The 12,809-nt window shown below is 34.3% G+C and overlaps 1 protein-coding gene across 1 annotated transcript in view; it reads right to left on the bottom strand.

Annotated features, from left to right (window-relative positions):
- cacna2d1a (calcium channel, voltage-dependent, alpha 2/delta subunit 1a) overlaps positions 1–12,809 on the bottom strand; it is an 88,117-nt gene that overhangs the window by 19,523 nt on the left and 55,785 nt on the right. Inside the window, exons 10-22 of the mRNA XM_058772487.1 lie at positions 11,110–11,209; positions 10,324–10,482; positions 9,802–9,906; positions 9,054–9,132; positions 8,923–8,972; positions 8,751–8,840; positions 8,434–8,511; positions 8,268–8,348; positions 4,914–4,985; positions 4,390–4,461; positions 3,746–3,817; positions 2,737–2,798; positions 2,303–2,379 (exon numbers count right to left, since the gene is read on the bottom strand). Of these exons, the coding sequence (XP_058628470.1) occupies positions 2,303–2,379; positions 2,737–2,798; positions 3,746–3,817; positions 4,390–4,461; positions 4,914–4,985; positions 8,268–8,348; positions 8,434–8,511; positions 8,751–8,840; positions 8,923–8,972; positions 9,054–9,132; positions 9,802–9,906; positions 10,324–10,482; positions 11,110–11,209 (1,097 nt within the window). The remainder of the gene's footprint in view (positions 1–2,302; positions 2,380–2,736; positions 2,799–3,745; positions 3,818–4,389; positions 4,462–4,913; positions 4,986–8,267; positions 8,349–8,433; positions 8,512–8,750; positions 8,841–8,922; positions 8,973–9,053; positions 9,133–9,801; positions 9,907–10,323; positions 10,483–11,109; positions 11,210–12,809) is intronic.

Raw genomic sequence — 12,809 nt, 5'->3', positions numbered from 1 at the left:
TGCATTCACATGAGCCAAAAAAGATGACAGATGAAGGAGGGAAAAATTTCATGCAGAAAATAATTATAAGTGACTTTCTTCAAAATGAATGTCACTTGGTTTGATATTTTGTTAAAGCAACGACATCCAGACATTTTTCAATGTGGGCAAACTGTCCAAATGCATTTTGAGGCCGCTGCGTTTTCACTTGATTTACATTAAACTCAATCTCTGTGATGGTGTCAGGTTGAAAAAAGACAATAAAAGTGGTAAAATATGGTTTTAAAGGATGTAAAATATAGTTTAGCAGAAGGACAAGCCAAGATCTGGTGGCAGACGAGCGATTAGTACAGATTGTTATTGCGGAACAGTAACGTTAGACGCCTTGAAGTTACACTGTCCCGTTAAAGTTAAAAAGGGACACACACATACCACATCCGCACCTGGACATGAACACGTGGACCCAACACACACACAGAGGACATGCCTTCTAAAGAGCGAGGCCTGTATTTTGTTAAACCGCCCCTTTACGAGACTTTGAAAGCATCCAGATGATTCAGAGAGCGAAGGGGAGGAGATAAAAGTACCGGTTCAGAGCACAAAGACTCACACTCATGTCCTCTGCGGTTTCACCTTCCAAACCTCCAGGAAAACATCTACTAAATATCTCCTGATGCTCTCACACATACACACACATTCTGACTCTTGGTCAGACTCCTGGTGAGTAAATGTGATAGTCACACTTCATGACACTCATACCGTTGACAAACACACGTTGCAAAGAGAGAACACATCTAAACTGATTTACTCAGCTGAGAAACACATGCAAAGCACACAAAGAAGAGTGAACGAATGTGTGTTTGTGCATAATTTTTTTGTTTTTTGTGGTGGCTGCGATATAGATACTGTAAGTGTAGAGCAGGTGCTAGAAGTAGAGATAGGCCGATAAGGAAAAATCTAGTTTAAAACACATGTGCTAAGTTCTTAGAAATGTCTCTATGTAGAAATTTTGGTTTCATATGGTTTTGAAAAACTAGATTATACCATTTTTTTTTTGTTTAATGATTCCAAAAATGTCAAGTGGTGTAACCGTCAAGTAAAAAGTAAAAACCTATTTTCCTTACACTCTGAATCTGTGTATTAGTATTTTAAATAAACATTTTTAGAGTTAAACAAATATCAAGAATTGTTATTCATCAATATCATGATGAATAACTCACATAAATATGATTTTTTTTAAGTTGCACCACATGACATTTTACTTGAACTCAACCTGCCATTTAAAAAAAACTTATCAGATATTTTAAGAAAATTGCATTGTCATGAGGGTCTTCATAGGTCATTAGGTCTATATCATTTCCGATTTATGATTTCCGATTATCAGTCTTCACTCGAATCATTACATGAATTTGATTTAGAAAAACATTTTTCAAATAATTTTAAAAAGTTTGTCACATTTTTGTTGCAGTTTGTTGCATTTTAATGTATTTTTGAATAAATTAATAGATCCTAAAATGATAGATCCTAAAATTCATATTACTGCAAAATTTGAAAAATAAAATAAAATAAAAAACATTAATTGAAGTTCATACTGCCAATAAAATGGTTTAAATTAAGTCTTTACTGACAATAAGCAGCTCGTAAATCTGAATGGTAATTCTATTAAATTATTATCGGCCGATCTCTAGTGAGTATCACTGAACACTATGAAGGAAATACAGAAGGAAAATACTTGCCGGAATTTTCTGAGACATTCCAAGCTATAGACAGACAGGGAAAAGAGGAAAGGGAGAGATATGGAGAGAAAAACAGAGAGAGAGAGAGAATGAAAAGGTTTTGGGGAAGGCAAGATATAGGAAAGAACATGAGGGATTTCACAATATTTTATTCAACCCCAGAAGCTTTGAATAAGAATATTGTACAGGAACTTTGAGGGCTCTCCTGAAGGGAGGGGCATTTGAGATTCCCTTTCCTCTCCCAAAAGCCACATGAGAGAGGACGAGAGGGTAAACATGGGCACAGAGGTGCATCTGGAAGAAAAACCTGGGCTAATATGCACAAGGTGAAACCCTTTTGCCGTTAAAGAAGTCGTCGCCCCGTCTGGAGCACGCTCATGGAGACAAACCACAACTGAGGAACCACGCTGTTACATCTCCAGAGGAGGTGAGGGTGTCAAAAAAGAGATGTGAAATGGACAGAGGCTGTAGGGGACTCTCTGGATAAAAACCAGGAGCTCATGCTACGGCTTCTGGCCTCTGAGGCCAAGAGACTGTCATTCTAATCTCTTTGATAAAGGTGTGAGAATGTGAGTTATGGTACTTACATTTGGCCTGAGTGATGGTGTCTGCTATAGTGGCCTTGATGTAGCTGACACTGTAATCAGGTAGAACTAAAGCGAGACTACAGAGAGAAGACACAAGAAATAAATGAGAATGAAAAGCAGTAGATTTCCTGACAGTACACAAATTGAGAAATTAACGTCCTGTGAAATTAAAATTGGAGTTTTGTAGCTTTTTGTCCACGTATGTATCAAATCAAATTGGTAAGAGATTTTAAACTCAAACCCAAATTATTCTATTTCGTTTCTCTGTGTCCTTTAAGGAATAAGTACAATGTCAAATTTCTGTTCAACATGACTTTGAACACTGCCCCCTAGCGGCAATATATATATATATATATATATATATATATATAAAAAGAAAACATTCATATGTTCACTTGTATAGACATAAGAAAAAAACAACACATTTCTCAGACCTGTAGTCTGTGTCATGGACAGGACCCCAAGTGTAGGTTCGGATGCCTCTGTCTATGTAACGCTGCAATTAGAATAAAATAACACTTAGTGCTTTAATGAACTATTGATCTATGTTTTACTTCTGAATAACTAGTATTGTATAGCCCAGTAGTTCTCAACTGGTGGGTTACGACCCAAAAACATTTAAAAGAGAGGAGAAAATGTTTTTGTGTGTGTGTGTGTGTGTGTGTGGCTAATCCAACTCTGTACAATTTTAGTGCAATTTCATCTGTCATTTGTTCTCTTCCTGTTTTCCAATCTATGCTTAAATCGTAATGTCTTAAAAATCATTTATTCATTTATTTAAGAGTGTGTCAAATGGATTGTTCGCCTTAATTTTTATTTTTTTGATGTCAAAGGATGTGTGGCAAATCCAACTCTGCACCATTGTAGTGTAATTTCATCTGTCATTTGTTATAAGAAACATATGATATGTTAATATGTCTTAATAAGATAAATAAGATAAACAAGTAATTAATAAGATAAGAAAAAAATCCTATTCTTAAGTAATATTGTTGCCTAGTTAAAGTAAAACTATAAAATATATATTAAAAATAAAATATAGTACCTATGCTTGTTCGCCTTTTATTTTTATTATTTTTTTTTTATGTCGGAGGATGTGTGGCTAATCCAACTCTGCACCATTTTAGTGCAATTTCACCTGTCATTTGTTATAAGAAACATATGACACATTAATATGGCTTAATAAGATAAACATGGCTTCTACCAACATAGAATGTGTTTTGTGTAGTAAAATTTTACCAGAGATATTTAGGAACTAATAATAAAATTCAATAAATACACTTTTAAACATTTAAAAGCCATTTTTGGTTGCTTTTGTACAATGTTTAAAAAATTTAAACAATTTTATATTGTTTCCATTTGACTTCTAATAATAATTAAAAAAAAACTGAGTTCTGAAGCAAAACCAGCTGAGAAGCACTTCCTGTTTAAAGCATGCATGATTACCTCATCTTGAGACTTCATAAGTGTTTGGAATCTCTTTTGATCCTTCTGACCATCTATCATACTTTTTCTGATCTACAGACAGACAGACAGACAGACAGACAGAAAGAAGTCAGACAGACAGGTGTGTCACTGATGTATCATTGCTGTAAATACAGTACGTTACTGGATATTCAAAAGCAGACCCAGAGTGTTGCTTTCAACTAAACGAAGAGATTTACTACTGTAATCTAATATCCCCTTAGTCACTCTCAAGTGAGAAAATGAGTAATTTGGGTTGTGAAGTGAGAAAATGATATTTTTATAGCCAGCATATTGTTATGAAATCACACAGGACTGAGAGTCAAATTTGCTGTTTGTTGATGCTTCGATAACCACTTTGTTATAACTTGAACATCTGTACAACAGAGCATAAGTAGAGTTACAAGATCAAATCAAACCAGCCTGTATTCATTTTAACACAAGAAAGCTTGAATCTGAACGCTGATTTTTTGAGCTTAATGGGATATAAGATATTTTGAAAAAGGGTTTTTGTCCATTAAATGAAAGTCAGTTGGATCCAGCGTTGTTTTGGACCCCATTTACTTTCATTGTATTGACAAATTCGTTTTTGCATAAGAAAGAACATCATAAAAGTTTGCTCTCACCACCACTTTCACTTCATCCTCTAGTTCTGCATCCAAGAAGTCCAATGTCACGGGTTCCTGAGACTTGAGATCCTGCAGGTAAACAACAACAACTTTCAAAGTAATACCATAAATCAATACTGGACAGCATATTTGTGCACAGAAATATTTACCAATGAGTCACTTTTTCCTTGAAGAAGTGCCCAATGAGGAACTGTTTCTCAGCACATCTACTTTGTTCCACACAAAGTGTTCACTAATCCCATGGATCACTGACTAAACATTTACTAATTGTCATGCATGTGTTTTGAATAAATGCTCTCTTTGCTGTTTCATCTGCGAACTAAACAGAACAATTGTGTTTGGATTGCACAAATGATATTTATCACAAAGACAGATGACCTCTGCACATGTGGGTGGCCAGAGTTATTTCATCATAACCTGTAGTGAAGGTTCTTCAGCTGTGCATAACTAATCATACACATGGTTACTTTTAACAACAGAGATAAAGAAAAATACAGCGATGGCATGAGTGAGAGTCGTACCTTTGGCTGAAGGTTGGGATGAAGTAGCACGTAGCCGTTGGGGTCGATTAAGTAATATCCATTTGGTCCGAGCTTTATGGAACAAAAGACAAGGGTGATGCTACTGTACCTTTAAGACTGCTACATGCAAATGACGTTTGTTATTATTGGCTAACCTTTTTGCATGTGAAATGTTTATAAACACTCCCACTAGGCTGGCACAAAGGGTTCATCACAAGTTTAAGCTTGGACGATTCATTTTTGCTTCTTAGTATGCACAAACACACAGCAGACAAAAACAAACAAACAAACAAATCCTATTCTTGAGAAATATTGTTGCCTAGTTAAAGTAAAACTATTGAAATATATATTAAAAATAAAATATAGTGCCTTCTCTTCCTGTTTTCCAATCTATATTTAGATCTTGACGACTTAAAATTGATTTATCTATGCATTTATTTAAGAGTGAGTGAAATGCATTATTTGCAAATTGTATACTAATTTATTTGCCTTTTAGGTAATTTTATGTACAGCTTTGGTCAAGAAAGAAAGAAAGAAAGAAAACGAATATTAATATTATAATATTATATTATAATATTATATGTCATTATGTTTTGATGCTTAAATTCACTTGTAGCATTTATAACAATTGGTTTTAGTATTAGTTAGTATTTTAGTAGGCCTATTAGTATTTTATATTATTATTATTAGTAAGTATTTTTATTTTAGTGTTTAATGTTTTTTATTTTAGTTTTATTGAAATAATTAAATAAAACATTTATTTAGTTAATTTAACAATGTGATAATAATTATTGGCTTATAAGTATCAACCAAAATTTAAATATCAGTGCAACCTTAAAACATAAACAAACTGTAAAAAAAAAACAAAAAAAACATTTTGTTAACTTTATTGTATAAAATGTGTATCGAACTCATTCAAACTAAAATTAGTGTTGTCAAACGATTAATTGCGATTAATCGCATCCAAAATAAAAGTGTTGTTTACATAATACAGGTGCATCTCAAAAAATTAGAATATCGTGAAACTTTCATATATTCTAGATTCATTACATGTAAAGTAAAACATTTCAAAAGTTGTTTTGTTTATATGTGACCCTGGACAACAAAACCAGTCTTAAGTGTCAAGTTGTGTGTGAATAAATAAGCTTTCCATTGATGTATGGTTTGTTAGGATCAGACAATATTTGGCCGAGATACAACTATTTGAAAATCTGGAATCTGAGGGTGCAAAAAAAATCAAAATATTGAGGAAAAACGCCTTTAAAGGAAGTTCTTAGCAATGCATGTTACTAATCAAAAATTAAGTTTTGATACATTTACGGTAAGAAATTTACAAAATATCTTCATGGAACATGATCTGTACTTAATATCCTAAAGATTTTTGGCATAAAGGAAAAATTTATAATTTTGACCCATACAATGTATTTTTGGCTACTGCTACAAATATACCCCAGTGACTTAAGACTGGTTTTGTGGTCCAGGGTCACATATTTTGATGATTAGGGCTTACAGCTCATGAAAGTGAAAAATCCAGTATCTCAAAATATTAGAATATTTCCTAAGATCAATAAAAAAAAAGGATTTGCAAAACAGAAAAGTTCAAGTTACGTAAAGTTATGTTTAAAAGTATGTTCATTAACGCACTCAATACTTGTTCGGGGCTCCTTTAGCACAAACTCCAGCATCGGTGAGGTGTTGCATGGAAGCGATCAGCCTGTGGCACTGCTGAGGCACTATTGAGCCTTCAGCTCGTCTGGATTATTGGATCGACTGTTTCTCATCTTTCTCTTGAAAATATCCCATAGATTCCATATGGGGTTCAGGTCAGGCATGTTGGCTGGCCAATCAAACACAGTAATATCATGGTCAGCAAACCACTTGGAAGTGGTTTTGGCACTGTGGACAGGTGCTAAAGTCCTGCTGGAAAAGGAAATCAGCATTTCCATAAAGCTTGTCAGCAGATGGAAGCATAAAGTGCTCCAAAATCTCCTGGTAGATGGCTGCATTGACTTTGGACTTGATAAAACACAATGGACCAACACCAGCAGACGTCACGGTACCCCAAATCATCGCTGACATCGGAACCTTCACACTGGACTTCAAGCAGCTTGGATTCTGTGCCTCTCCAGTCTTCATCCAGACTCCAGACCTTAATTTCAAAATGAAATGCAAAATTTACTTTCATCTGAAAAGAGGACTTTGGACCACTGAGCAACAGTCCGGTTCTTTTTCTCCTTAGCCCAGGTAAGATGCTTCTGACGTTGTTTCTGTTTCAGAAGTGGATTGGTAGCCCTTTTCCTGAAGACGTCTGAGCGTGGTGACTCTTGATGCACTGACTCCAGCTTCAGTCCACTCCTTGTGAAGCTCTCCCAAGTGTTTGAATTGGCTTTGCTTGACAATATTCTCAAGCTTGCGGTCATCCCTGTTGCTTGTGCACCTTTTCCTACTCAATTTCTTCCTTCCAGTCAACTTTGCATTTAATATGCTTTGATACAGCACTCTGTGAACAGCCACCCCTTTCAGTAATGACCTTCTGTGACTTACCCTCTTTGTGGAGGGTGTCAATGATTGTCTTCAGGATCACTGTAGTTTTAAAGAACAAGAGATACCTCAAATTTATACTGTAGGGATGGTCATTTAATGAAGCTCAAATGCAAATATTCTAATATTTTGAGATACTAGATTTTTGACTTTCATGAGCTGTAAGCTCTTATCATCAAAATTAAAATAAAAAACTTTTGAAATGTTTTACTTTACATGTAATAAATCTAGAATATATGAAAGTTTCACTTTTTGAAATAAGCTACAAAAATAAATGAACTTTTTCACGATATTCAAATTTTTTGAGATGCACCTGTACCTGTACTGTATGTGTGTACTGTGTATATTTATTATGTATGTATAAATACACAGACATGCATGTATGCGTATATATATATATATATATATGAGAAATATGTTACGTTTATATATATATATATATATATATAAATATATTTATGTGTTATAATTTATATTAATATAAATATATACATGCAAATACATGTAAATATTTTCAAAATATATGCTGTGTATGTGTGTATTTATATATACATAATAAATATACACAATACACACACATATATTATGAAAACAAAAACTTTTATTTTGGATGCGATTAATCGTAAATTGATTTGCATTGAAAACAAAAGAAAAAAACAACAAGATTTACTAAACACAAGGAATGCAGCAGCACTGGTAACATGACCCAGCTGCTACAGGTCAATGCAACGCTTGTGCAAGCTCTTCAATGTTGCAAACTATCGGTCGTAAATTAAGAAGTGCAGATCGCACCCACACGCTCTCACGCCTTACAGTGTAATGTGGAGTCAGGCTCTTGATGTCATCCAGAGACACGTCTATGGCCATCACCCCCAAAATCAACTGGCTCTGGGCCTGCAAGTGATAACAAGGACATTACAACAGAACGTGTTCCACTTCAGTTCATCTGATTCACAAGACATCAATTCACTGACTCCACCTTATTCTTGTCTTGACTGTTCCTAGTGATGGTCTTATTGAACACTGGCAGAGTGCCTGTAATCACAAGACCCAATTCCTGCAACACAAATACAAACACAACAGCTATTCAATACTTCAGAATCAGCCTTATATATATTTTTTTATTTTATATATTTTATTATTTTTTTTTATTTATTTATTTTTTTTTCTGTTTTTGTTTTTTGTTTTGAATGGATGTTATGATGTTGTGTGTAAAAAAACAATAAAAAGTTGATAACAAAAAAAAAAAAAAGAATCAGCCTAATATCAGCCAGATATATAGAACATTAGACGTACTAGAGCGTCCACATAAACGTTGGTCCACTGTACACTTTTTGCTTTCTTGTATTCTTTCACCATGGGTCTACCCAACACATCCAGGTACTCCTGCATGGAAAGGATGCTGGTTACTATCATATATGATGCTGGACAGGAGTCACATTTATGTGAATGACGCACTGTCATTTACCTGGGTGTTGATCCTGATGGCTCCAATCGAGGGGATCTCATAATAATAACCTGCAGGAAACATTGAAATCTTAGTATGTGATAATATATTATAAGTCTTCCAAATTTCTTAGCATTAGATTTCAGTGTTACCTTTGTTATTGCAAGCCATCCATTGAATTGGTGTCTTGTCATAGTTATGCTGGCCCACAGAAAAGGTGAAGATTCGAACCTGACAGAAGAGAGAGACAAAAGATATTGACATGATTATGTTGTAAAACCAGGTGTTTGTATATACACTGCCGTTCAAAAGTTTGGTATCAGTAAGATTTTTAATGTTTCTTAATGGAGTCTCTTATGCTCTTATTTATTTGATTTATTTGATCAATTTTGTGAAATATTATTGCGATTTAAAATAATATTTTTCTATACTTTATTTAATATAATTTATTCCTGTGAAGCAAAGTTGAATTTTCAGCATCATTACTCCAGTCTTCAGTGTCACATGATCCTTCAGAAATCATTCTAATATGCTGATTTTATTATCAGTGTTGGAAACAGTTGTGCTGCTGTGTTAAATGGATAAAAAGTGATAGTGAAGACTTACATTGTTACAAAAGATTTCTATTTTGAATAAATTCTGTTCTTTTTAACTTTTTAGTATTTAAAAAAGAATTTTTTACACAAAAGTATTTCTGTATAAATACAGGCTTGATGAATAAAAGAGACTTGTACTTTTAAAAGGTAGTGTGTATATTTACACATTTTAAAAACGCAATAAAAGTTTTCTGTTAATGTTAGTGCATAGTATTTATTAGTAGCTGTTACATAAAAAACAGTAGAAGTCTGTGGCGCGTCCCGATTAATGTGTGTGTGTGTGTGTGTCCATGTGGTTCCTCACCGTCTTTTCACTGTTGTACTCATCAAAGATCTCTGAAGCTCTGTCCTCCCCTCCGTCAGTGAATAGCATGATGATCTTGTTACAGTTTGCTCTTGAAACATTCATCTATAAAAGGAACAAATCATTTTGAAAGTGCAAAGATATATATATATATATATATATATATATATATATATATATACATATATACATATACTATAACTTATATATATATATAACTTGAAGATGTACTGTGATGCCATAGCTTTATTATTCATTGCTGCTAGTTTTCTCCAGTAGCCTATAACTAGCGTACGCCACAAGATGGCGCAACAAACTAAAAAAGTTACCTTTACACAGATTAGATCTCAATATATACAATGCATAGGCTACACATTATATAACTTTTAGAAAAAAAGTCCATCACAAAAGAAGAATTTTGTGACAAAAAAAGCTGTTGCGTAGGTAAATATTTTGAAGGGTAAAAAGAGTGATATTATGGTCTCATAATGCTTTTGGGTCAGCTACATTACATATTCTTACTGAGGAGAGCTGGTCAAAAGCCTCCTTGAAGCCGATTTTATAGTCAGTGGTGCCGTTTGCTGTGATCTTCTGGACTGCCTCCTTCAGAATCTTCTTGTTACGAACATTTGCTTGGACCAGGTTTTCAAAGCAGGCGACAGATTTGGCTGAATTGTTGAACTGAAACCGTATAAAAGCATCGTAGTTAGTTATCCGTAAAAAATCTGTGAGGTGCAGCTCACATACATGCAAAGATTGTTATGAAATCATTTAGATTCAAGGCTTTGTTCGGGTTCTCTATATAAGTCCCATGGCTGAGAGCCAGCAATACACTTAGAGCACTGCTGGCTAATTTCATTAACGCCAAGCTAACGTCATACAGCTGGAGTCAGGCCATAAAATACAAGCGTGAAGGTATTAAAGAAATGGAGGAAGAAAGTTAATTGAAAATATACAAAACAACTCACTCACTTAAAAGCAGAATACAGAGTTTGTGATTTTTATTCCTGTCAGTAGTCTCCCGAAGAAAATGAAATAAACGATGCATTTCATAAATGAATTGTACAGTGTCTAGAGCAGAGGAGGATGGGAAACATCAATAATTCTTTGGCCTGCCGCCTCAGCGGTGCCTAACTGAGACCGCAAAAAAATTTACTATGACGTTATGGATGCTTGGAGGCTCCATGCCTCTGTTTCCCTCCAATTTTCTATTCCTACTCAGCAGGTATCAAGATTTTTTGAGGAGCGTCAGAGGAGTTCATCATTTAAACACACTCTCAGCAACACACATATCTCCTGTAGACTCACAGAGACGATGTTGACGTAATCATCATCGGAGAGAGTCTCCAGCATCTCGCTGACGGAAGTGCGAATGAGCTTCAGTGTCAGACCCGACACGCTTCCACTCCTACAGAGAATTAGAACACAGTTTGAACATGCTTTTTCTATATAATCACTACAGTTTGCTACAAAAGATTAGGCTTATTTATTAGGATTAGATTTATTTATTATTTTCACTCATTTTATTTGATTTGGCAGAAAAAAAATCTTAATCCAAAAGAAAAAAAAATCCAACTGAAAACAACTAAAACAAAACAAAACAAAATATAGAGAGAGATAACTTATAGTTATGGGCAGACCAAAGAAGTCCAAAAAAAAAAAAAAAATCCAAAAGATAGACATCTAACTGAAAATAACTTCATATTATATTATATGTTATGTTATGTTTTGTTATGAACAGCCTAAAGAGGTGAGGGGAAAAAATTATACGAAATGACTATGTCTCTGTTATTGTCAATGTTGCTCTTTTTGATTGATTGATTGATTGATTGATTGATTGACTCATTCATTCATTCATTCATTCATTCTGAAAACAACTTACTCATTTAAAATAAATAGAGAGACAGCAAGACAACAATCAAGAAAGATAAAAAAATTAATTGCAAATCAATAAATCAATCAATCCAAAAGAGAGACACCTTATATTTATGAATAGCCCAAAGAGCTGACAACACAATAAATAAATAAATAAAAGCTGAGGGGAAACAGAACTAAAATCACTCACAAAAAGTTTGAATGCTGGCAGATAACAAAAAACAACAACACATCCAGAGAAGACTAAACCCCATTTAGGCTTTTAATGTCTCCAGAACTGACATGCCGCATCAGGTTTTTACGGGTTAATAATCACTCTGTGATTCCAATGGGAGGTGTGTGGGCTTTAGTGTTTAGTCATAAAGCTAAACTACATTGATTGGCTAAAGCTGATCTACACTAATGGGCTCAACGCCCAGACAGCACAACACCATCATCATTACGGCTGAGCAATAACAGAATCAACTCTTCTGGGCCATATTTTCTAACACAACAAGGCTAATTTCACTTGTAACCAAAAGACGCCCCTTAAGCATGATAAAATGTGTTTTTTGATGGATGTTGTATTTTTCTGGGTCATATCTGTAACTGACTTTTCATCTACATTATAAATGTATTCACATGCCAAGCATGCCTGTAATGTGCTTCTTCATTCTGAATGCAAATTTTTAATGATAAATAAGTGTGGAATAACAGTTTAAGGCACATTATGGGAACAAAAATATGCTTTTTTTTTGCTTACAGTTTTATATTCATAAACTGCTTAATTTAACACAACTCTGTTATTTAAATGCCTGCCAAAGATTTTCAGTCTAAAAAAGCAAAAATCGATTTTTCATGTGTATTACTCTCACCTCTCATTGGCGCATTGCCATGCTGTGTCAATCTTTAATCAGCATCTCTCTCTCTCTAACGTTGATAAATGACTCTGATGCAGATCTAACATGAGCTCTTTAAGTAGAGAGCGTGGGATGTGTCACACGCAATGAAAAATTACATTCTGCTGATCAACCAGTTGCTCAAAGTGCAAAATCGAAACAGGATCAGTTGTGAGAAAGACTGCTTGAGCAGCTTTCCGGGTTTGTGTCAGTGAGAGTACAGTGTATTAAGTGTAACAGTAAATCATAGAGACT

The sequence above is a fragment of the Onychostoma macrolepis genome, chromosome 04 (assembly GCF_012432095.1).
Source record: "Onychostoma macrolepis isolate SWU-2019 chromosome 04, ASM1243209v1, whole genome shotgun sequence".
Taxonomy (NCBI): Eukaryota; Metazoa; Chordata; class Actinopteri; order Cypriniformes; family Cyprinidae; genus Onychostoma; species Onychostoma macrolepis.
Note: the sequence above shows the minus strand (reverse complement) of the source record. Positions and strands in the feature narration are given on the sequence as shown.